At 37.3% G+C, this 23,822-nt stretch overlaps 1 protein-coding gene across 1 annotated transcript in view; it reads left to right on the plus strand.

Moving 5' to 3' along the window:
• Sgsh (N-sulfoglucosamine sulfohydrolase) overlaps window positions 1-8,993 on the plus strand; it is a 97,447-nt gene extending 88,454 nt beyond the window's left edge. Inside the window, exon 6 of the mRNA XM_090397522.1 lies at window positions 7,846-8,993. Within this exon, the coding sequence (XP_090253648.1) occupies window positions 7,846-8,466 (621 nt within the window). The 3' untranslated portion in view covers window positions 8,467-8,993. The remainder of the gene's footprint in view (window positions 1-7,845) is intronic.
• The last annotated feature ends 14,829 nt before the right edge of the window (window positions 8,994-23,822 follow it).

Here is a 23,822-nt window from a genome sequence, read left to right on the forward strand (position 1 = left end):
ATGTTATCTCTCTAGAAAGTTTATAAGAATGCAGTTAGAACTAAATTTTTGCTCAAAGGGGAGTGGTGAATGGATTGCTAGAAGTGGCTATAAGTGCTTCATCGATGAATGAGTCCAAGGAGAGATATGATAGGCATGAACAATGATTATAATGGGTCTCCTGTGTTGAGCCTTTGATGCCATGGAGATAATAATAATGATGCCCAAGAAATAATAATAATGATGATGACAAGTTCATAATTAAATTGAAATGTATCGGATTAGATAATAGATTAGTTCACTGGATTGGAGATCAGCTGTCTAGCAGGTGTCAACAAGTTAGAGCAATATCTGAGAAAAGGAAAATCATTAGTGGTGTATCCCAAGGTTCTGTTACTGATTAGCATCTATGTTAATTTAATAATATTGGAAGAGGTTTGAATGATGTTGTGCAGTTGTTTGCAGATGATACAAAGTTGGTCAGAATGCTAAGGAGTAGTGCAGATGTGGCTTTGCAAGAGGGCTTGAACAGACATCACGAATGGGCAAAATGTGGAGTTGCCAGCTCAGTGTGAGGTTTTAAAATTTGGGAGGAACGAAAGATATACCATTGGTAATGATATCTTACAGAAGGTGAAGGAGATACCAAAAATTTGGGAGTGATGGTGGACAAGGATCTAAAATTTAGGGGATACATTGCTAAAATTGTGAAAATAGCACAATGGATTGTGACAATAATGTAGAAGACACTGATGTGTAGAAGTAAAGAAATTAATTGTTCATTGTATAAGGCCTTCATCAGGGCACATATGGATTACTGTGTTTGGTCACTAGATTTTCAAAAGGATGAAAAAAATATTGGAAAAGGTCTTGAATAATAATGTGATACCACATTAATTGAATAATGTGGTATCTAGTCTCTTTGAATGTTGAGCATAAAGAAAATTCAATTTCCAGAGTCTGGTGGATAGGAGGAGAAGGGTGGGTATAATTGAAACATACAGGTTGGTAAGCAGTGAGTGCAAAAACACTGAATGTGTTAAAGGCACAGTATGATCAGCTATGTGGAAACCTTTCACAATTTGTTTTTGACTCCCTGTAGGTCTGATGATGATAATAATAATAATAAAATGGAGTTTACAATACTTCTGTCTATTCATAATAATAATAAAATGCAATTTACAATACTTCTGTTTATTCTAAAACAAAAACTTGCTTATGCTTTAATAACTTTTCTATTTCATTTTTAATGAAATACAAAATTACAAACCATTTTTGCAAGTGCTAATAGTAGACTAATTCTCCTCCAGTTTTCACATTTATTTAGTGAGATTGCTTTGCTTTGGAATTATGGTTATTAGTGCTTCTTTCCATTGTGACCCATTCACTCTCTATCACATTTTTAAAGATCACTAGTGTATCAACAGCAATTTCTTTAGTTCTTGCATTGTATTATCATTGTCAGATGCCTTTCCATTCTTTCATCTTCTCTGTTAGATTCATTATTTCATATTTAGATATTGGTTGTAGTATAATATTTAAATCTATATTTATAGGTTATTCCATTACGAAACTTATGTCAGTTATATTGTTTTCTACATTTAAAATCTCATCAAAGTGTTCTCTCTCTCTCTCTCTCTCAATAATCTTATCCTCTTCAGTTAGGGACTCATCATTTTCTCCCCTTAATAGCATTTATTGCTTTCTTCTTTCAAAGTGCATTTCTCTTGTCACTTCATACAACTATCAAATGTTATGTAACACTGTAGAATTCTGTTCTTCCATCCTTACCATACTGTTCAACATGATTTCACTTATCTTGTCTTAACAATATTTTAACTAGTTTATCCTTCTCTCTGTAATTTCTCAGATAAATTTGCTAATTCTCTAAGATTTTGCATTTTTAAACAGCATTTTAATGTTTTGCTTTTTTTCTATGAATTTCCAGATAAGCAATATTTTTTCCCCCTCTTACTACCCAAACAGCCTCATGATATACTATCCTAAAACATTTCCATTTCTTTTCTTTCATAACAGAATTTTGCTTGATTTCATTCATTTTAACTTGTCCCTCCCTTTTCTCTCTCTCCCTCTCTCTGCCTGTCAACTAAACTTTATAGCCTACACATCTTCCATCTCTCCTCACTTGGAGCATTCCACAGATCTGTCACCATCTCGGTTACAATCTAGAAATAGAAAACAGAATAAGCAAAGCTGGTCTGGTTGGTAGCCAGCTGAATAAATTTATATGAAATAAGAGAGAAATTAGCCGAAACTAGCAGTATACAAGACATTGTTTAAACCAGTTTAAAGTTATGAATCCAAGAGTTGATTGAGTTAAAAATACTGCACTTGATCAAAGACTAGAGACCAGATATATGAGGGTTCTGAGAAAAATTAAGGAAGTGAATCAATGGCAGAAGTTAAAGCGGAGTTTAATGTGTTAAACAGAGAAATTGGGACTATAGAGATTACTTTAGCTGAAGTAACTAGAACAGGATTACATATGGGTGAGTCTTTGGTGAATGATTCAGTAATAAATAGTATGGGAGTGATTGGGATTCAATATAATAAAACCACAAGTGGCCTAGAAGAAATGAGATGTAGTGAGAGTGGGGGGGTAAGTGATAGAGAGTTGAGTAATGAAGCTGGGAGAGTCATGCTGAATAGTGTAGAGAATGAGTCCATGAGTGTGGACTTGAATGAAGTTAAGAGTAGTAAAATATATGGTGATTCTATGATTAAGGGTATGGAGAGTGGTATGCATGAGGAGTGCTTGGCTGATGGGACAATAGAAAGAGTGGCTTTAGCAATAAAGAGAGGGCATGAAGCAGACAAGATGATAGTTATGGTGGGTACGAATGACCTGAGAGGTAGTATAAATCGGGTAGGAAAAGATTTAAGAACATTATTAGATATTGTGAAGAGGAAAAGTGTCAATGGGAGAATAGTGTGTGTGCTGCCTCGTTTTGACAATTACGAGTTAAGTAGACGAGCAATGATAATGAATGATATGATTGCAAGAATGTGCAGAAAAAGAGGTCTGGAGTTTGTTGATGTTTGGAGTGTGTTTGAAGGAAAAAGGCAGTTGTATGCTAGAGATGGACTGCATCTTAACATGGAAGGACATAAGCGATTGAAGAAGTTATTGTTTTCTGAACAGGTTGAAGTTATTGGGCAGGGAAACTAATATTGAAAAGGTTGAGTGTAAGAGAGAGAAACTTTAGCACTGATTGTGTATTTATTGATCCTTATAGGCTGAATAAATTGCAGAAGAGAGGGGATAAAAATCGGCATAGGACTACGGTAGTTAGTGACTTATATATCAGTTCTAAAGCCAGCACAAGATCTAGAGGGAATCTGCAATTTTTGTATACCAATGCTAGAAGCATTCGAAATAAGAGAGAAGAATTTTTGGCCTTAGTCAGTGAAATCTCACCAAAAGTTGTAGGCATTAGTGAAACTTGGCTGTCAGCAGAAGATGTGGTCACTGGAATTGAATGTGATGGGTACACTATTTTCAGGGAGGATAGAGAAGATAGAACAGGGGGAGGAGTACTGTTGATGATAGCTGATGTGTTGCAGCCAAAGAAAGTAGTATATCATGATGATAGACATGTGAATAAGAGTTCATTTGAGGCAGTCTGGTGCGAAATAGCGACCAATGCAACCAAATATACAGTTGGATGCTGCTATAGGCCAGGGAGTACGGGGGGAGATATTGAATTCATGCATCAGCAACTTAGTGCAATGAGTGAAGGCTTGGTGATTATTATGGGGGATTTTAATTACGGTGATATCAATTGGAAGGAGGAAATATCACGTAGCAAAAAGGAAATGGAATTCATACATCTTCTACGAGATAATTACTTGAAACAGCACGTAACTGAAGGGACACGTGGTGTGAGAGTGTTGGACCTGGTTATTGGTTCAGAGGTTATATGTATAAGTAAGGTGTCCTCGTTACCTCCAGTTGGTGAAAGCGATCATGTGGTATTGACTTGGGAGGTTGCAAAATCTGTGGATTTTTCTATTAAGAAGGGGTATGTACAGAACTACAGGTTAGGCAATTATAACAAGCTTCGGAGTGAGCTTGCAGCCATCCCATGGCAGAACATATTGCAAGGGAAAGATGTTAGCAGTGCTTGGGATAAAATCAGCGGGTATCTGAGGAAAGCAATATCAGATTGTGTCCCCATGGTTAGGAGGTCAAACAAGGCAGGCATTAGATGGATGAGCAGTAGTATCAAGCTTGAACTGCAAAAAAAGAAAATGTTATGGAGAATTTACAAGGAGAAAGGCGATCAGGACACCCATGAGCAGTACAAGGCTCAAGCTAGGAAAGTTACCAGCATAGTAAGAAAAGCTAAATCAGATTATGAGAAGACCTTAGCCAAAGAGATCAAGGGTAATCCCAAAGAGTTCTTCCGCTATGTGGCAAGTAAGAGGAAGAATGACTTCGGAAGGATAACCTTAGTGGGTGCTGATGGTATTGAGGTGACAAAATCAGATGTAATAGTCGAGTTACTGAGTGATCACTTTTCAAAAGTCTATCACCCAAGTGAGGATATCTCTATACCTACAGCAATACCTAATGTGAGAATTGAAGCTAAAGAATCAGAGGTATTAAATATATTGCAAAACTTAAATGCAAACACTGCGGTAGGCTTAGATGGAATATCAGCTCGGGTGTTGCGTGAATGTGCAAATTAATTGTCAACCCCTCTCACCTGGATATTTAACTTAAGTTTGAACTCTGGTATGGTCCCTAGGGAGTGGAAGTTAGGCAAAGTGGTTCCTTTGCATAAGGGTGGCTCTAAAACTGCAGTATTGAATTACAGACCAATCACCATCTCAGGAGTAGTGGTAAAAGTATTGGAAAAGTTGGTTAAAGACAAAATTCAAGAATGGGTGGATCAGGATATGATACTCTATAGAGGCCAACATGGTTTTGTTAAAGGTAGATCCTGCCTTAGCAATCTATTAACTATTCATAATAGAATAACATCTGAGTTGGACAAAGGAACTGGCTACACAGTGGTACTTCTGGATTTTGCTAAGGCTTTTGACAGGATACCCCATAGAACACTGTTACGCAAATTGGAGCAGATGGGAATGGATATTAAATTGGTGATATGGATAGGAGAATGGCTCAGGGAGAGATACCATAAGGTGGTGTATGGAGGAGCCGAGTCCAGAATGAGGCAGGTGCCTCAGGGCTCTGTGCTTGGGCCAATGTTGTTTAATTTGTATATAAATGATATAGGAAACGGCTTAAAGGGAGATATTCAGTTGTTTGCTGATGATGCAAAGTTGTGTAGTGCAATAAAAAATCAAGCTGATGTTGAAAGTTTGCAGGAGGATTTAAATAAGCTGGTAAAATGGGCAAAAGAAAATGGATGTCAGTTCAATGTGGAAAAGTGTAAAGTCATGCATTTTGGGATTAAAAGATTACCAGCTGTGTACTACATCGATGGAAAGGTACTCCAAGAGATTGATGAGGCTAGGGACTTAGGGGTATTGGTAGATAGGGAGATGAAGTTCAGAGGACACATTGCTAAGGTGTCCAAGATTGCACATAGGATTACTTGGTTGTTGAGGAACACACTGACATCCAGAGATAAAGAGGTTATTATTCCCCTTTATAAAGCATTGATACTTCCACATTTGGATTACTGTGCTCAGGTCTGGTCACCTGGATTCCTTGGAGATGAGGAGGCTCTGGAGAGGGTTCAGAGAAGAGTGACCATGTTGGTGAGTGATATAAAAAATGCTCCCTACATTGATAGATTGAGAGCTTGTGGATTGCAGAGATTGGTTGATAGGCGAAGAAGAGGGGATATGATAGAAACATTCAAATTACTAAAAGGTTTTTATAGGATTGATGCAGGGGAAATGTTTCAGCTGTGTGAAAGTGATGGAAGAACAAGAGGTCATCTCTAGAAATTAAAGAAGAGTGTGGTTAACAAAGGTGTCAGAACAAGGTTTTTTGCCTGGAGGGTGGTGAATGAGTGGAATTCATTGCCTGACTTAGTTGTGAGCTCTTCGTCTGTAAATGAATTCAAGAAGAGATATGACAGATATTGTTTTGCTAGTTTGGGTCTCCCGCGATGAGTCTGCTGACTCCATGGAGATACCCGTAATAATAATAATAATAAAAAAAATAATAATAGAATCATATTAAAAATCAAGATGTTAAAAAGTAACTTGACATTATTAGCATTCAAGAATATGTCAGCAGAGCTAATCTAAGGTGGTATGGCCACTTAAATAGAATGGGTGAAGAGAGGTTAGCAAATCAGGTGTTTGATGCCAAGATGGCAGGAAATTAACCCAGGGGAAGACCAAAGTCTAGGTGGATCGATTCAGTCAGAAGTGCTTTAGAGACATGAAATGTAAGACATTACAGTATTGGAGTGCTCACAAGTAATAAATTGATTTGGAGGAAAATTGTTGATAAGAGATTAATAATAATGTAAACTTAATCATATAGTGCTGTCATAGTAACCTGAAAACCCCTTGGGGGTTCAGAAAACTGATGATAATGCTAAAGACTGCAGAGTTCATCAACAGTGAAAGATTTATTATTATTATTATTATTCAGGCCTCCATGGAGTCAAAAGACTCATCATGGGAGGTCCTTCCTAAGAGCATATTTAGGAAGTATATGTTATGCATTCTAGACCTTCCATGGTGATCCCTTGAAGGAATATCATTTAAGCAGCATGACGTGTCTTGATTAGGTTATTTAAAAAAAAAAAAAGATGGGGATATATTTAAAAAATTTCATGGAACACAATTCATGTTTGATTAATGTAATAATGAACATTCTTGAGGAGGCCTGTGTAGTCCTGTGAGATTGGTATTTGCATCCATTATACTAGGAAGTCTAAAGAAAGACCATTCTAAGTTTGATTTTGGCTACTAACTAGAGGAACTTTTAGTAAGCCTTTCTTCATCCAGTTTCCAAGTTAGTCGATCTCTGGAATTGACAAGTGGGGTTTTTCTTCCTAGAAATGCAGGTTTTAACCCTAAATTTCAAGAAATTGACTCACACTATTACAGACAATGATAGGAGTGTTAGGATTTTTGCCATGAAATGGCAGCAGTTGTATGCCAATTTCTCTCTCTCTCTCTCTCTCTCTCCTCCCTGAAAAGTTCATGCTCATTATCAGTAAATATTTCAAGGATTGAAGACTTGGACTGGCTGTCCACATCTTCAGTAAATTAGTTAAAATAAAGGAACTCTGCCTGCTTCCTGTGAGGAATAAAAGACATTAGAGGATTTACTAATTTGTTTGTTTATTTTATTAACAATATGAATGACCCAACATAACAGAATTTCAGTCCAGTGTGACATTCACAATACTGTTGCTTTTACACAAAAAGAGCAAAGGGTACCACTACCATTTTACCAGTAAGACTTGATCTCTTAGATATAGAGAGTTCTATAGTTTTATTATGAAGTATGGAGATACTAGTAGAATATGAGTGAGTGTGTTTAGTTTTACTACCACCATGATCATGAAGCCTACTGGATCATAAAATTCTACCCCCTGGTCATAACAGAAGTAATTTTTTGTGTAAATGATATAATATTTTATTATTAAAAGAACTGTAACTTTTCACAGTAGTAAGTTCCTAGGATGATAAGAATAGTTTGTTATAGTAGACGATTTGCTATAGTTAATTTCCTTCAGAACAGAATTGTGCTAAGTTTTTGGTCAGAACTTTCAGTAGTCTGTTATAATGGTGTTTGCTATAGTGAGAGTCAACTGTATTATGTATATACAGTACTATATAGTATAGTGTTATTTTTAGTGATTTACTTTTCATGATATTTAATTATAATCTTTCTCTTTGCAGGTCATTAATGACTTTGTAAGCCTTATTGACATCACTCCAACTGTTCTAGATTGGTTTAAGATCAGCTATCCAAAGTATAAAATATTTACTAATAAATTTGTTACACTTACAGGAAAGTCAGTACTTACAACTCTCAGAAAGAATACCATGAACTTGAGTTCTAATAAAAATGTAGCATTTGCCAGCCACAGTCTTCATGAAATAACAATGTACTATCCCATGAGAGCTATACGTACAAAGAAGTTCAAGTTGATTCATAATCTAAATTATAAGATGCCATTTCCCATTGATCAGGATTTTTATGTATCTCCAACCTTCCAAGATCTGCTGAACAGAACCCATCATAAAGTGCAAACTAACTGGTATAAGAATCTAACTAATTATTATTATCGGCAGCAGTGGGAACTATATGATCTGAATATTGATCCAGAGGAAATAAATAATGTTATCAGAAACATCACTTACAAGCCTATAATAAAAAAGCTAAAGAAACAATTACATAAATGGCAAGTAGCCACAGAAGATCCCTGGATTTGTTCTCCAACTGATGTACTAGAAAATATGGGAAATTTCAAGTACAAGCCACAATGTATGCCACTGTACAATGGACTGAACCCTTGACATTATAACTACACCAAAATATGTGGGAATGCAATTTTATTTTTAAATTTTATCTGTTTTAATTAAAAATAATACCAAACATTGTCATATATCTATTAATGTAAGCTTTCTTTTTTTTTTCAAATATCAAAAGAGTGGTGTTTTTTTGTTAGCTTATAGTTGCATGTTTAATCAATTTCTGTTGTCAACCCCTGCTTACTATTAAAAGAGCACTGAAGAACAAAGAGAAACTGAAAGTTATACTTGTAGAAACCAAAAACAATCAAGCTGCCTCATAGTACTTTAGCAAATGATGAAGCAAATCCGGCCTGGTTGGCTGAGTGTTTAGCGTATTGCTGTCCAACCAAATGGATGCAGGGTCGAATCCTGTCATGAGCATGGATGTTTGTGATAGTCTGTGAAATATATGGTTGGCAGTAGATGACACTGGTGTAGATGATGATGGTAGTTCCATTTCACTGTAGTTGATGAATTGAGTGGTAAAGACAGAGTTGTAGAGTAGGTGCCTACTCGATCAGTCATTTGGACTCCCTGGAGGTGTCACATAATGATAATTATAATAATAATAAATGCCCATTGTTAGCAAAAATAAAATATTGCATTATATCAGAAAAAAAAGTGTTCAGTTCACCAGAACAAGTAGGCAATATAAACATATATTCATGCTGAACTAGACAAATGCTTTTGAGATTAGCAGTGCAAAGGGATTAGTTAAATATCACTTTTTATATAACTTATGAATCTTTCTCTCACACAGCAGTTCACTCCTTTTGTCTTCAATATTTCCAGATGAATTTATTTATTTTTTGCAACTTCAGTTATTATATATATACTACTTACATTATTATTATTAGACCTCCAGGGAGTCAGAACTCATCAAGGGAAGCCATACACTGCTCACGCATTCACTACTCTGTGAAAGAAAAATAAATCTAGCTCTCACTCCCTTTTTTTAACTGCATGTTCCCTTGTTCCTTTCTGCTTTCTTCATAACAAAAAATTCCATCAGTTAATATCCTATAACACCCTTTTAGAGGTTTATAAGCCTCTTTCTCCTGTTTTCAGATATCATCTTTGCAGCTCTTCTTTGCACTTCCTCCACGGCTTCTTTATCCTCTCAGAACCCAGGAGACCAAATCTACGTGCAGTAGCCCAGGTGCAGTTGTATTAAGACTGTATAAGGAGACAAGATGACTTAGTCATCCTTGCACATCAAAATATTCATTTCAGCATTTCCTCTGCAATAATCTGAAATTGCATTTGTAGTTTTGCTATATGACCTTTTAACTTCAGCTTCCTATCCATCATAACTCCAAGATCCCTAACCTCATCGTTTTTCTTCAACCATAATCCCAACAATATAATGTGCCGTTGGAAATTTAATCCAGAATGTATACCTTTACACTTACTAGGATTTAATTGATAACCATCATCATCATTTGGCCACAGTTCCAGCCTATTCAAATCATTCTGTAAGTGCTGTATATCAGGGGTATTCCTGATTGCTATGCCTATTTTTGCATTTCCTTATATCCTTTCTAATGTTGGATCATACTTCTTCCTTGTATTCGATCTGCCATCTTGTTTTAACTTAGTTTTTAAACAAGTAAATAGTTGCTGGTTGATTACTAATTTTAATATAGGGAAATTTATATTTTTAGACTGCACCACTCTATATCTAGATTAGTCTATTGGAATATAGTGGAACCAGCCAATAACTAATTTTTTTATAGTAACTTTATTTCTTATACAGGCCGAGTTTATCTCTTAATTTTAAGGCTCCCGCTAGGTCCAATAATTTTATGAACAGTGCAATAAACAAGATTCAGGCAAACACAAATTTAAAATCAATAAAACAAAACATTTAATTCAGGATCATATAATATACACTTAAGCTCAACTCTGACAAGATAATAATATAAATATCTTAGCATACAGGTCACAACATCTTATAGATTCAATCTATAATCACTCTGCTGTCAAACTTACAGCTTTCACAACATCGAATTAACCTCTAATAGCGTTCAATATCACAAAATCTCTTAATAACAATTTTTACTATTATCACACAGTCAGCAAGGTCTCAATACATTAATGGTGGCAACAACTGCTTCACAAGTATTCACTTTCATACTTCTTACTCTGACTGATTTCAGCAAAAAACTTTATAGTTAATCTGGGGAATAACAGGAGGAATCACACATATATTTCTGCACTGAAGTAACACATAAATGGACAGTTTTTACCGGGTAAATCCTTAGCTCATCAATTTCACTATGGACACACTTAATAACTATATTTATTTCGCACACTATGGCAGCACTAATTAGAATAAATCTTCTCAATGATAACTGAACTTTTAATGGTTGCACTTTACATGTATGGACATATTTGGATAAAGGAAAATGCTTATTCCTTCCTTAACACTATTTGATTAATTCAGCACTCTGTTAAAGTTCCATGAAACTAATGGAACACGCAGTAATTCTTTAACTTCTAGAATTATTCTCAGTTGCCTAATACTTTCCCGGTAATTTAATAGCTTAATTACAGCACTAAGGTTATAGTTACAGCAATCCTTTGCATTCCTTTTCTGCTACTCCGTATTTTCCTCGTCTGCCTGTGCTATACTAAAATGCTCTCCTATCCCTGAGTGGTCCGTCCTGATAAAGAAAAGAGTCCCAGTTTTCTCCGCTCTTAGCTTATATACCTCCCTTCTATTTTCCCACTAAAATGTTTCTCGTGCTCTTGCTTATGTCAAATTCCTTCTTTCAGTTCAATACAATATCTTGCCATTCACGCACGCACCAGCCATTTCTCGCCCGTCTCCATAGTAACAAACAAAATAAAATAAAAACAGAAGTATTGCATAACATTATACCTTTACACACTGGTAATAATAAATAAAAACTAAAATATTATAATTCACATAAGGTATATTAAGCTTTTTTATATATATATATATATATATATATATATACACAGTTTTTCATAATGTTAAATCAGAAATAATCAGAATAAATAGAATAATATCTCAATACAAGGTCCTGTCATTGCTAACACATATTTTAGATTAATTAATAAGACTCAATAATTAAACTCAAGGCAATTACATGAATAATAATTTATAACAAGAGATTTACATAAAATAATATTTACAAATGTAGCCTTTGCCATGATGGATTATGTTGGATTCTGAAAGGAATATTAATAATCTAAATTTCTCTTCATTCAGAATCCAACACCAATATCATTAATATATAGATTGAATAACAGTGGCCTCTGGGTACATGACTGGTCACCTTAAATCTAGCAGATTCACATATATTCCTCATAAACTACTTTCTGATACCTATCTATCAGACATCTTCTTATCCAAGTAAGTAGTTCATATTCTAATCCCATACTCAATGCAACAGCTATTCATATGGTCAAATGCTTTGGCAAAGGCCAACAGTATTATAGTGTATCCATTCCCTTTATCCAATTTATCTGTAACATTATAAAATATAAGCAAGTGTGGCTGAGACTTGACCTTCCTTTAGTAAATTCATGCTATTCTTGGCAAAGTATGGCTTGTCTCTCAACCCATTTCTCTATGTGAGCTCTTACCAGCTTCTCTAAAAGCTTCATCACCACTCCAGAGATGCTGATAGGCAACAGTTAGAATCGTCAGTTTTTGCACCACCCTTGTACAACGAGGCGATCATATATTCTATCCATTCCTGTCAGATCTTTTCTGATATTTGAATTATACAAACATGTCAAGGGCCTCAACAATTCTACTGAACATTCCTGTAGCATAATGTGCTGATATCCCATCTGCTTCATGTTATGCAACATCTCTAGAATCTTCTTCTCATGCACTGCTTTTACTGTCTCTATGCTGCATTTCAACATAGTGGTAGCACTATGCACAATACTACAAACACTAGTTTGATAGATCTTAGCAAAGTAAGCACTCATTATTTGAACAATTTCATCTGCTTCTGACACAAGGGTACTGTCTGTGTCCAGTGAAATTGTTCTTCCACGTTTATTCTTTCTACTTGCAGCATAATGATAAAATTCTTTATGGTTGACTTTAGCCTGTACCGCTAGTTTCTTTCTATGCTCCAACTTAGCTTTCTGTATTATATTATTATTTATATGGGTATTCCTTTGAGTCAAAAGACTCATTGAGGGAGACCTACACTATCCATTGATGCAATAACTATCATACATCTCCTTAAATTGATTCACTGTTGAGTCACTCAGCTGTGAAAAAACATTCCACTCATTCCCTGCTCTCCAAGTAAAGAACCTAGCCCACACATCCTTATTAACCACACTCTTAGACAACTTCCAATTGTGACCACTTGTTTTTTCCCCCCTACTCCCCATGCATTGAAAAATTTCTTCTGTGTCAATCTTATAACATCCTTTGAGTAGCTTATAAGTTTCTATCATGTCCCCTCTCCTTTGCCTGTTAGCTAAACTCAGCATCCCACATGCACCTTAGATCTATTCTCATAGGAAACATTCCACAGACCAGCTTGCTCACTCATCACTCCACCACCTCCTGATCCCCAAGAAACACAGGTGACTAAATCTATGCACAGTGGTCAACATGTGGCTGAGGCAGTCTTATAATCAGGAATAATAACCTCCCTATCTTTACTTGTCAATGTGTTCTTCTTCATACAAGTAATCCTCTGAGCTATTTTGCCAATTCTTGCAATATGGCCTCTGAATTTCAAATCTCTATTCATCATCACCTCCCCCTCCATATACCTAGTCTCATCAATGGCCTGTAATCTAGTACCATCAATATTATAAGAAGTATGTAACCCTTTCATCCCAAAGTACATTACCTTACATTTTACAACATTAAATTGATAACCATTGTCCTTTGCCCATATTGCCAATTTATTTAAGTCATCCTGCAAGATACCTGTATCACCTTTATCAATTGTTGCCCTCCCCAGTTTTGCATCAAAAGCAAACAACTGAATATTCTGCTATATCATTAATCCTAATTTGTCTTGATTCCACTCCAGCATACACCACCCTCTGATGTTTCTCAACCACCTCCTCTCCCCCCATCCATGCTGCCAACCTCATATCTATTTCCATTTGCTCCAACTCAATGTAATAGTTTTTCATTCTGTATTCTGTCAAATGCCTTTGCAAAATCCAGGAGTATCATAGTGTAACCATTTCCTTTATCCAGTTCCACTATCACCTTATTATAAAATGTGAATATATTACTCAGGCAGGACCTACCTTTTACAAAGCCATGCTTCTTTCTGTAGAGAGTATAATATTCCTAACCACTCATTTCTGAATTTTACTTTAAACCAACTTTTCCAATACTTTAACCACCACTCCAGAGATATTTTATGGTGTTTAATTTGCTACTTCTGTCTTTGATCCAACTTTATGCAATGTTGGAACAAATATTCTTTGTACTCCCTTTCATCCTCTCCAAAGCTGAGACTTACATTGAACAACTTATTAGTGCATGGGAAATTGTGAAAGAATATTTGTTAGCAGCAATAGTAAGTTGTATACCACAAGTGAAGAAGAGGACACAATTTGGAGTAAGGTGGATGACAAACAATACTAAACAGGAATTGCATGCGAAAAAGAGGCTATGGAAGAGCTATAAGGATATAGGTGAAGAGAAGATGCATGAAAAATATAAGACACAGGCCAGAAGAGTGACTATTATGGTAAGGAAGGCAAAACTGGAATATGAGAGGAGATTGGCTCTAAGATCCAAAGAAAATCCTATGGAATTTTTTTAGCTATGTGGCCAGTAGGAGGAGAAATGACTGTGGAAGAATAATATTGTGGGATAAAAATGGGAATAGAGTGACTGATGCAGAGGACATAGTGGAATTGTTCGTTGAATGCTTTATTGGAGTATTTCATCCTAAAGGAGTCAGTTTTAATACTAGAGGGATAGGGCAGGTTCGAGGTTTAGAGATACAGGAGGAGAGTGTGTGTGTTTCAAATACTGAGTACTCTGGATGTCAGTAAAACTGTGGGACTGGATGGTATTTCACCACGAGTTTTGAGAGAATGTGCTAGGAAACTGACAGTGCCTTTGACCTGGCTTTTCAATGAAAGTCTGGCTGCAGGAAAGGTGCCCATGGAATTGAAGGATGGTAAGATGGTGCCATTGCATAAGGGCGGTAGCAGACTGGAAGTGTCTAATTATAGGCCAGTTTGTGTGTCATCAGTAGTTGTTAAGATCTTGGAGAAAGTAGTGAGGGACCGTATACAACATTAGGTAGATGAGGGTAATGTTATCTGAGAGAGTCAACATGGATTTGTGATGGGGTACTCTTATTTTAGTAATATGCTAGCCTTTTATAATAAAGTTACAAGAGCAGTAGATAAGGGAAAAGCATATACTGCCATTTTCTTGGATTTAGCAAAGGCATTTGACAGGGTGCCACATGATAAGCTGATATTTAAGTCACAGCACATGGATTTGGATGTCGGGTTGGTCAACTGGAATCAGGATTGGCTGTCCAATAGGTATCAGAGAGTAGTGTATGGTGGGGCAGTTTCAAGGAGGCAGAGGGTTACAAGTGGGGTCCCACAGGGACCAGTACTGGGACCTATGTTGTTTAACCTTTATATCAATGACATTGTCAGTGGATTGCAGGGGGATATTCAGTTGTTTGCGGATGATGCGAAGCTGGGAAGATTTATTAGTAATAATGCAGATGTGGTAGCCCTGCAAGAGGATTTGAATAAGCTAGATAGATGGGCAAATGAATGGGGGTGTCGATTTAATGCAGCAAAATGTAAAGTCTTGAGGTTTGGGAAATATTGATGGAATGCTGCATACTCTATGGGAGGAGTTATACTGGAGGAAGTAGGGGAGACTAGAGATCTGGGGTTGATGATTGATAGAAACCTGAAATTTAGGGGAAATATGCAAAGGTGGTGAAGGTAACATAGAGGATTTCTGCAATAATGAGAAGGACACTGACCTGCAGAGATAAAAGGATTATCATTCCGTTGTATAAGACTCTGATCAGACCACACTTAGACTATTGTTCTCAGATTTGGTCCCCAGGATTTGAAGGGGATAAATTAACTGTGGAAAGGGTACAAAGGCGGATAACAAAGATAGTTTCAGGACTGTACAATGTTAGTTATGTGAATCAGCTGAGGGAACGTGGACTGCAGAGTTTGGTGGATAGAAGAAGGAGAGGTGATATGATTGAGACTTTTAAACTATTAAAAGGTGGTTACTGACACTGGGGAGTTCTTTCGCTTGGTTGAATAGAGGGAAGGAGTAATGACAAGAGGCCATCCCTGGAAGTTACGAAAGGAAACTGTTTGCAAGAGGGTGAGGAGTGGTTTCTTTTTGTGGACGGTGATTGAACCATGAAATGCATTGCCTGATGGAGTGGTGAGAGTGAGAATGGTCAATGAGTTCAAGGGGTGGTATGAAAGACTTTGTGTTTCTTAGGGGGGGGGGACCTCCCCTCGATGAGTCTTGATAGACTTTGTGTTTCTTATGATAATGTGCCAGTTTACTTGCACATTATCATAGCATGAGCTGATATATGCCATCCAGGCTAACACAGCTGCATTAACGCTGATATTTTTCAATATACTGAGTACCTCCAGTTCATCTACCTCATTTCTCACATCAGTCTATGTCATGTCAGTAACTGCAAGGTCACTACCCAGTTGATATACCCATACAAAGTGATTACTTAGTAACTGAACTATTTCTTCCGCTTTTGTCACTTTCCTACTATCAGTACTGAGTAAAGTAAACTTTCCATAATCATTCTTTCTCTTACTTGCTATGTAGCAAAAAAACTCTTTTTAATTTATTTTGTCCCTTAGCTAATTTTTTCTCTCTCTCTCAGAATCTGATTTCCTTCCATACTTGTTATCCTTCTTGCTTGTGCTTATATTGCTCATGAGCATGCTGATCACATTTATATTCCTTCCACAGAGCTCCTCTGTTGCACAATTGGAAGAATGTTGCAACCTTCATTTGGAAAGGCCTAAATTCAATTCTCATTGTGATGGGAGGAATCTTTATGTTTTTTTTTGTTTTTGTTTTTTTTCAAGTGAAGGTGAGTTAGTCAATCTAATACAGAGGTAGCAGGGTTTTTCTTCCTGAAAACTCAGGTTTTTCATCCTGCATACAGATAAATCAGCTTTCAGAACACATGCAATTTACAGACAAAAAATACTTGTGATGGTACTAGGCAGTAGATGGTGATGGTAGTAGCAGTTCGGTGTGGTTGGTGAATGAAGTTGTGCAGGTGTAGAGTTGTAGAATAGATGCCTTGCTTGATGAGTTAATGTTGGAGGTTTAATGGATTTTTTACAACACTCAGACAGGATTAAAAAGAATTTAATACTTCCTATATTTCGTCCTAGTCACTAGGTCATCTACGGGGATTACAAAAATAACTAATGTAACATAACACAAATATCATACAATACTAAGCCCAACCACGTGGGTGACACTAAAGTCCTATCTAGGTGGAGCGCCCTCTAAGGGCGGTTGTAGGTGGCCTGGAATATAAAGTAGGATCTCTGGTGATGAGTGTTTCCCAAATTTTCGGAAGCTTAATGCAACCGTATTTATTAAGATTTGGTTGATTTCTAAGAGCTGCTGCTGCTTCTAAGAATAGTCTCTGTTTCTTGAATTTGCTGTGATGGAGCATGGTGGTTTTCTTCCATGATACTCTATGGGTGGTGTCCAAGACATGGTCAGCCAAGCCTGAATGACCATAGTTGTGTTTACAGATGTAAGACTTGTGTTCCTCTAAGCGGATGGATTCTGATCTGCCTGTCTGTCCAAAGTACGCCAGCTTACAGGAACAGGGTACTTTGTAAACTCCAGGCAGAGAGAGAGGAGGGAGCTGATCTTTTGTAGAACGGATAAGGGTAGCAAGTTTGTGGTGGGGTTTATATGCTGTGTGTAGGTTGTACTTTTTAGAATCTTGGCTATTTTTTCGGATGTGCCACGGATGTAGTGTATGGTGATGGCATTTTTAAATTCTTGTTGACGAGAAGGACCGGAGAGGGACTAATTATTTTTTTGATACTGTGATCGCTGTAGCCATTGGAGAGGAAAGTGTTGTGTATGTAGTTAAGCTCAGTAGTGATGGCGGTTCCACTGGAACAAAGATTGTGGGTTCTCTTGGTAAGAGTTTTAATAATACCATGTTGTTGAGAGGGGTGGTGGTGTGAAAGTTTGTGAATGTATCTGCCTGTGTATGTGTGGGTTTTCTGTATACAGTGAAGGCAAGTGTATCATTAGGCAGGCGTGTGACTAAGGTGTCTAGGAAGGGTAAACAATTGTTCTTTTCCTTTTTCCATAGTAAACTGGATTCTTGGATGTAGGCTATTGAGATGACTGAGGAAGGAGTCTAATGTGTCTGGGCCATGAGGCCAAATAGAGAACACATCATCTACATATCTTACCCAAATAGAAGGTTTGAGTGGGGCTGAGTCTATGGCTCATTTTTCAAAATCTTCCATATAGAAATTGGCAAGGGGGGAGAGAGAGAGGGGGGAACCCATGGCAGTTCCCTCTAACTTCTTGTAGATTTTGTTCTTCCAAGAAAAATACCCAGAGTTAATGGCAAAGGAAAAGAGATCTAAGATGTCAGAAGGGAAAACTTTTTGTAAGAGAGATAAGGTGTCAGTTAAGGGAATATTAGTAAACAAAGAGGAGATATCAAAGTTTACCAATATGTCTGCTTTATTCAAGGTTAAATTTTCTATGAGGGCTTTAAAGTGGGTCGAGTTTTTTATATAGGAAGTGGACCTTCCAGTGAGGGGGGGGGGGGTCAGAGAGTTGGCCAGCTATTTAGACAGTCTGTAGCAAGGTGCATTGGTGGCATCTATTATAGGTCTGAGTGGGGAATTGGGTTTGTGGATTTTTGGTAAGCCATAAATTCGGGGGGGGGGGGGGGGGGGGGGAGCGGAAAGGTTTAAGTTTTTTCATGATTTCGGGGTGCCAGGAAGATACTTTTTTAAGTAAGATTTTAAATTTCTTAACTTGTGTTTTTGTGGGGTCGTGTTCTAGCGGGATGTAGGCAGCACGATCGCGGAGGATAATATTCATTTTACGATTGTATTCACTAGTATTAAGAACGACTGTGGCATTACCCTTATCAGCTCTGGTGATGAAGACTTTTTTCTTTCCGTAATTTTAGGAGTGTGCGTTGGGCATACAATAAATTACTTTTTGGAGGGAAAGAATGAGCAAGGATGTTGGCTCCATCACAGCAAATTCAAGAAAGAGAGACTGTTCTTAGAAACAGCAGCAGCTCTTAGAAATCAACCAAATCTTAATAAATACGGTTGCATTAGGCTTCCGAAAATTTGGGAAACACTCCACCTAGATAGGACCTTAGTGTCACCCACGTGGTTGGGCTTAGTATTGTATAATATTTGTGTTATGTTACATTAGTTATTTTTGTAATCCCCGTAGATGTCCTAGTGACTAGGACGAAATATAGGAAGTATTAAATTCTTTTTAATCCTTTCTGAGTGTTGTAAAAAATCCATTAAACCTCCAACATTATGTCTTCACAGCAATTAAGCCTCTGTACACGAATTGTTTGATGAGTCTTTGGACTTCTTAGAGGTGTCACGAAATAATAATAATAATACTTTTTTTTTTTTTTTCAAATTCTGTTTTATATTGCTACTTATCCATATATATCATCCACTTATCCGTTTATATAAAAAAAGTGGGGGAAAATAAACTGGTTAAGAAATTATAAGGATTTTTTTAATGAATGCTTCAGAAATCATAGGAATATAATTAAGATTGTTGTTTAAGATCTGTTGATTGCAGTGGCCGTGAAGCTTTAAGTGGGGTGTGCTGCCTATACAAAATAATTTTTAAAAAAATTCTTTTTTGCCTAATCAGTAACCAATTTATTAATAAATAAATCTACAGATTTATTTATTAATAAATTGCACCCCCACTTAAAGCTTCACGGGCCACCACTGGTTGATAGTGTAAATGCATAAATAAGGTATCAGTGGAAGAGTTGTTCAAAAGATTATATAAACAGAACTTTATGCTAACAAGACACATCTTACACTTAGCTGCAAACTAACTGTACACTGTCTTCACCATATATAGACTGCATTATTAAGTAAATTGATATTAAAGCTGAAATTAAACTTAGTTCTTTACTTTATGAAAATAATATTATCCTCTTATATAAATCTGCTCTGAGTCTTCAAGAGTTGTTAACCAAATTAAATGACTACTATGATTAATTTGGTATTCAAAATTAGTAAAATATACAAGCTATGAAAATACAACATCAACTGCAAATTGAGTAGTTGACCTATAACAACAGGTAATATGTTTTAGCTCTTTATAAGCAGAATTTTTAATGACAGTGGCAAATTCAGTGTAAAAATAGATAACAGAATATTATAGAGATTATGGAGGGCCAGACGGATGGTTGTGTTTTCAGAGAGCTCCCGAAAGCTAAGTACAATTTTGAGTAAAAATTAGAATATAGGTTAAAATCATAACGTAATATTGCCTAATTTTGGTAGCTTGTTGTGTCTGTGGGATTTTGGTGTGAATTACGTTATTTAATTTAGTATATAACGTTACATTTCATAGATTTGAATATGGCGCCAATGCGACATAAGATAATGGCGTCCAAAAATACGACGTCATTGTACAAAAACTATAATGTGAGAGAGTTTGTCCAATGTGATGTGTGTGGGATGTATGCATTCCCGAATGAGGCTGGAATTTGGATTGAAAGTGATAGTGGTGGGAGAATGTGCAGAAAGTGTAAGCAAAGTGAGGAGTTGAAGTATGTGTCAGGTAGTGAGATAGTTATGGTTGAAGAAAGCCAGAATTGCCAGAATGCGAGTGAAAATAGTGGCTTGATAGAGAATTGCGATGTACAAGATGGCAATGAGAGCGGTGATCTAAGAAAGAGTGAAAGCAACCATACTGAGAGAGAAAATGGTTTAAATGATAAAAATAATGAGGAATTATTTGTAGGAAGTGAGATCACTAGGTTGAGCGCTGTGATACAAAATGCACAGCGGCAATTAGAGCACCTGCAAAACTCTTTCCAGAGTGATTCGGCTAACGTAAAAAAACAGTGCAAGAATGAGAGAGTTTCTGAAATGAAGGAATGAGTGTTGTATGGTGACTCGTTATTAAGAGGGGTGATAGATGGCAGTGTAACTAAATCGTACTTACCAGGTGCGAAATTTAAGGATGTAAGTAAGAGTATTAGAGTGCAAAAACAGAGGGTGAAAGAATTAATAATTGTGGCGGGTACAAATGAATTGAAAGGTGATAAATTTTTTATGAGAGAGGACTTGAAAGTATTGTTAAAGGTAGCGAAAGAAAAGAGTGACAGAGTTAGAATGGTTAGTTTGTTGCCACGGTATGACAGAGAGAAATTTAGGAGGAGGGCCATAATCGCAAATGACATTATGCGTAGGTTATGCAGACAGTGTGGTGTGGAATTCGTGGACGTGTGGAATGAGTTTGAAGGGCGAAAGGACTTATACAAGATGGATGGCCTGCATTTGAATGGACTTGGTGTGTGGAGACTGGAAAGAGTGTTGCTGAATAAAGTGAAAATGGATGTGCAAAACCAGGGAAACTAGAACTACCAAGGAGGGGGGGGGAATGGATATGCAGACATCAGTGAGACAGATGAGTGTAAGAATGTATATAATGTACCCGAGCCAGCACTAAGGACAAAAAATGGGAATGGGTCATTTAGAATAACGTATCAATATAGGAGTGGAACTAAGGGATCACTGCATTTCATGTATACTAATGCCAGGAGTATTAGGAACAAGAAGGAAGAATTTTTGGCCTTGATTGGCTCTTCCTGGCCACAGGTTATTGGCATTAGTGAAACATGGCTGACGGAAGAAGATATAGTTAGTGGCATAGAATGTGTAGGTTATAGTGTGTTTAGGAGGGACAGAGAGAATAAAATGGGGGGAGGGGTATTATTGATGATAGCTGATGAACTGCAGCCAAGCAGAATTGAAGTTGTATCGCAGGATAGTGAAAGGAGCTCATTTGAGGCTATTTGGTGTGAGATTGAGACTGGCAGAATAAAATATACAGTTGGGTGCTGCTATAGACCAGGTGATGAAATAGATGGTGGAGATAGTATGCATAGGGAAATTGATGAAATGAGTGGAAGGAGGGTAATTATTACGGGGGATTTCAACTATGGTAACATTGATTGGAAGGAGGAGAGGACACATGTGAGGAAGGAAAAGGATTTTATTCAATTATTAAGGGATAACTATCTGAGACAGCATGTAATTGAAAATACTAGGGGTGTGAGAGTGCTTGACTTGGTAATAGCATCTGAGAATTTGACTGTAATGAATATGACCATGTTGCCACCTATTGGTGAGAGTGATCATAAGGTCTTGACCTGGGAGGTGGCTAAAGGTGTGGAATTTTCGATTAAGACAGGGTATATGTGGAATTACCGTGCTGGCAAGTATGACAAGCTTAGGGGATTGCTTGGATCAGTGCCATGGCATGTACAACTGCAAGGGCTGGACGTCAATAGAGCATGGGAAGTGGTCAAGGAGCATTTACAGGAGGTAAAGGCTGATTGTATACCTAGGGTCCGAATAGTAAAACAGGTAGGGGTTAAATGGATGAATAACACCATTAAGCTTGAGCTGCAAAAAAAGAAACAACTGTGGAGGGAATTTAAAGAAAGGGGTGACCTGTAGGCACACGAACGGTATAAAGTGCAGGCCAGAAAGGTAACGAGTGTGGTAAAAAAAACAAAAGCGGATTATGAAAGGAAACTAGCTTTGCAAGCAAAAGAGAATCCAAAACAGTTCTTTCAATATGCTGCAAGCAAGAAAAAAACTGTACACGGCAAAATGATTTTAAGGAATGACGATGGTAAGGAGGTCACTGAATCAGTCGATATAGTGGAGTTACTGAGCGCGCACTTTTCAAAAGCATATCATCCAGGTGGTGACATTGAAAAAATGAAGGAACCATTAGTTTATACGGGAATAGTGATGAATGAAGTGGAGGTGACTAGTCTATTACAGAACCTTAATGTGAACACATCTGTGGGATTGGATGGTATACCGGCACGGGTCTTGCGTGAAGCTGCTAAAGAATTATCAGTGCCCTTGACCATGTTGTTTAATCTGAGTCTCAGGTCTGGCTTAGTCCCGAAGGTGTGGAAAGAGGGGAAAATAGTTTCACTGCATAAAGGAGGATCCAAGACTACGGTTGCAAATTACCAACCGATCAGCATATCAGGAGTCGTTGTCAAGGTCTTAGAGAAAGTAGTCAAGGGAAAAATACAGGAATGGATTGATGAAAACGAGATACTGTACAGGGGACAGCATGGCTTTGAGAAGGGTAGATCATGCTTCAGTAACTTGCTCAAGTTTTATAACAAGGTGATGGCTGAACTGGATAAGGGAAATGGGTTTACAGTGATACTGCTGGACCTGGCAAAGGCGTTTGACAGATACCACATGGAATACTAATCCGTAAACTACAACATATGGGAATGGATACAGGGTTGGTGAGATGGATAGGTGGTTGGTTGATGGAGAGATATCAAAGAGTAGTTTATTCAGGAGTAGAGTCCAAAAGACGGCCTGTGACTAGTGGTGTGCCGCAGGGTTCTGTTCTTGGACCACTGCCGTTTAATCTGTTCATTAACGATATAGGGAAGGATCTAAGTGGAACAATTCATTTGTTTGCTGATGATGCAAAGTTGAGTAGGGCAATAGTGAATGCAGAAGATGTCAAAGTCTTGCAGGATGACTTAGATAGATTGGAGTTCTGGGCTAAGGAGAATAGATGTCAATTTAATGTAACAAAATGTAAGGTTATGCATTTTGGGGTGAAAAGATTAGCAGCAGTATACCACATTGGTAGAACTGTACTCCAAGAGATTGATGAGGCCAGGGACTTGGGAGTGTTGGTGGATAGGGAGATGAAGTTTAGGGGTCACACTGCAAAAGTAGCTAAATCAGCTCATCAACTCACTTGGTTGTTGAAAAATACCTTGACAAGCAGAGACAAGCAAGTTATTGTACCTCTGTACCGAGCCTTGATAAGACCTCATCTAGACTACTGTGCCCAGATTTGGTCACCTCAGTTCCTTCTTGATGGGGAGGAGGTGGAGAGGATCCAGAGGCGAGTGACTAAGATGATAACAGGTCTATGGAATGAACCATATGAGAACAGGTTGAAGATTTGTGGGTTGCAGAAAGTAGTTGATAGGCGGAGGAGGGGAGATATGATTGAGACATTCAAATTGCTAAAGGGATTCTATAGGATTAATTCAGAGGATATTTTT

The sequence above is a fragment of the Typopeltis vanoorti genome, chromosome 9 (genome assembly GCF_054136105.1).
Source record: "Typopeltis vanoorti isolate ZY-2024b chromosome 9, IOZ_Tvanoo_1.0, whole genome shotgun sequence".
In the NCBI taxonomy this organism is placed as follows: domain Eukaryota; kingdom Metazoa; phylum Arthropoda; class Arachnida; order Uropygi; family Thelyphonidae; genus Typopeltis; species Typopeltis vanoorti.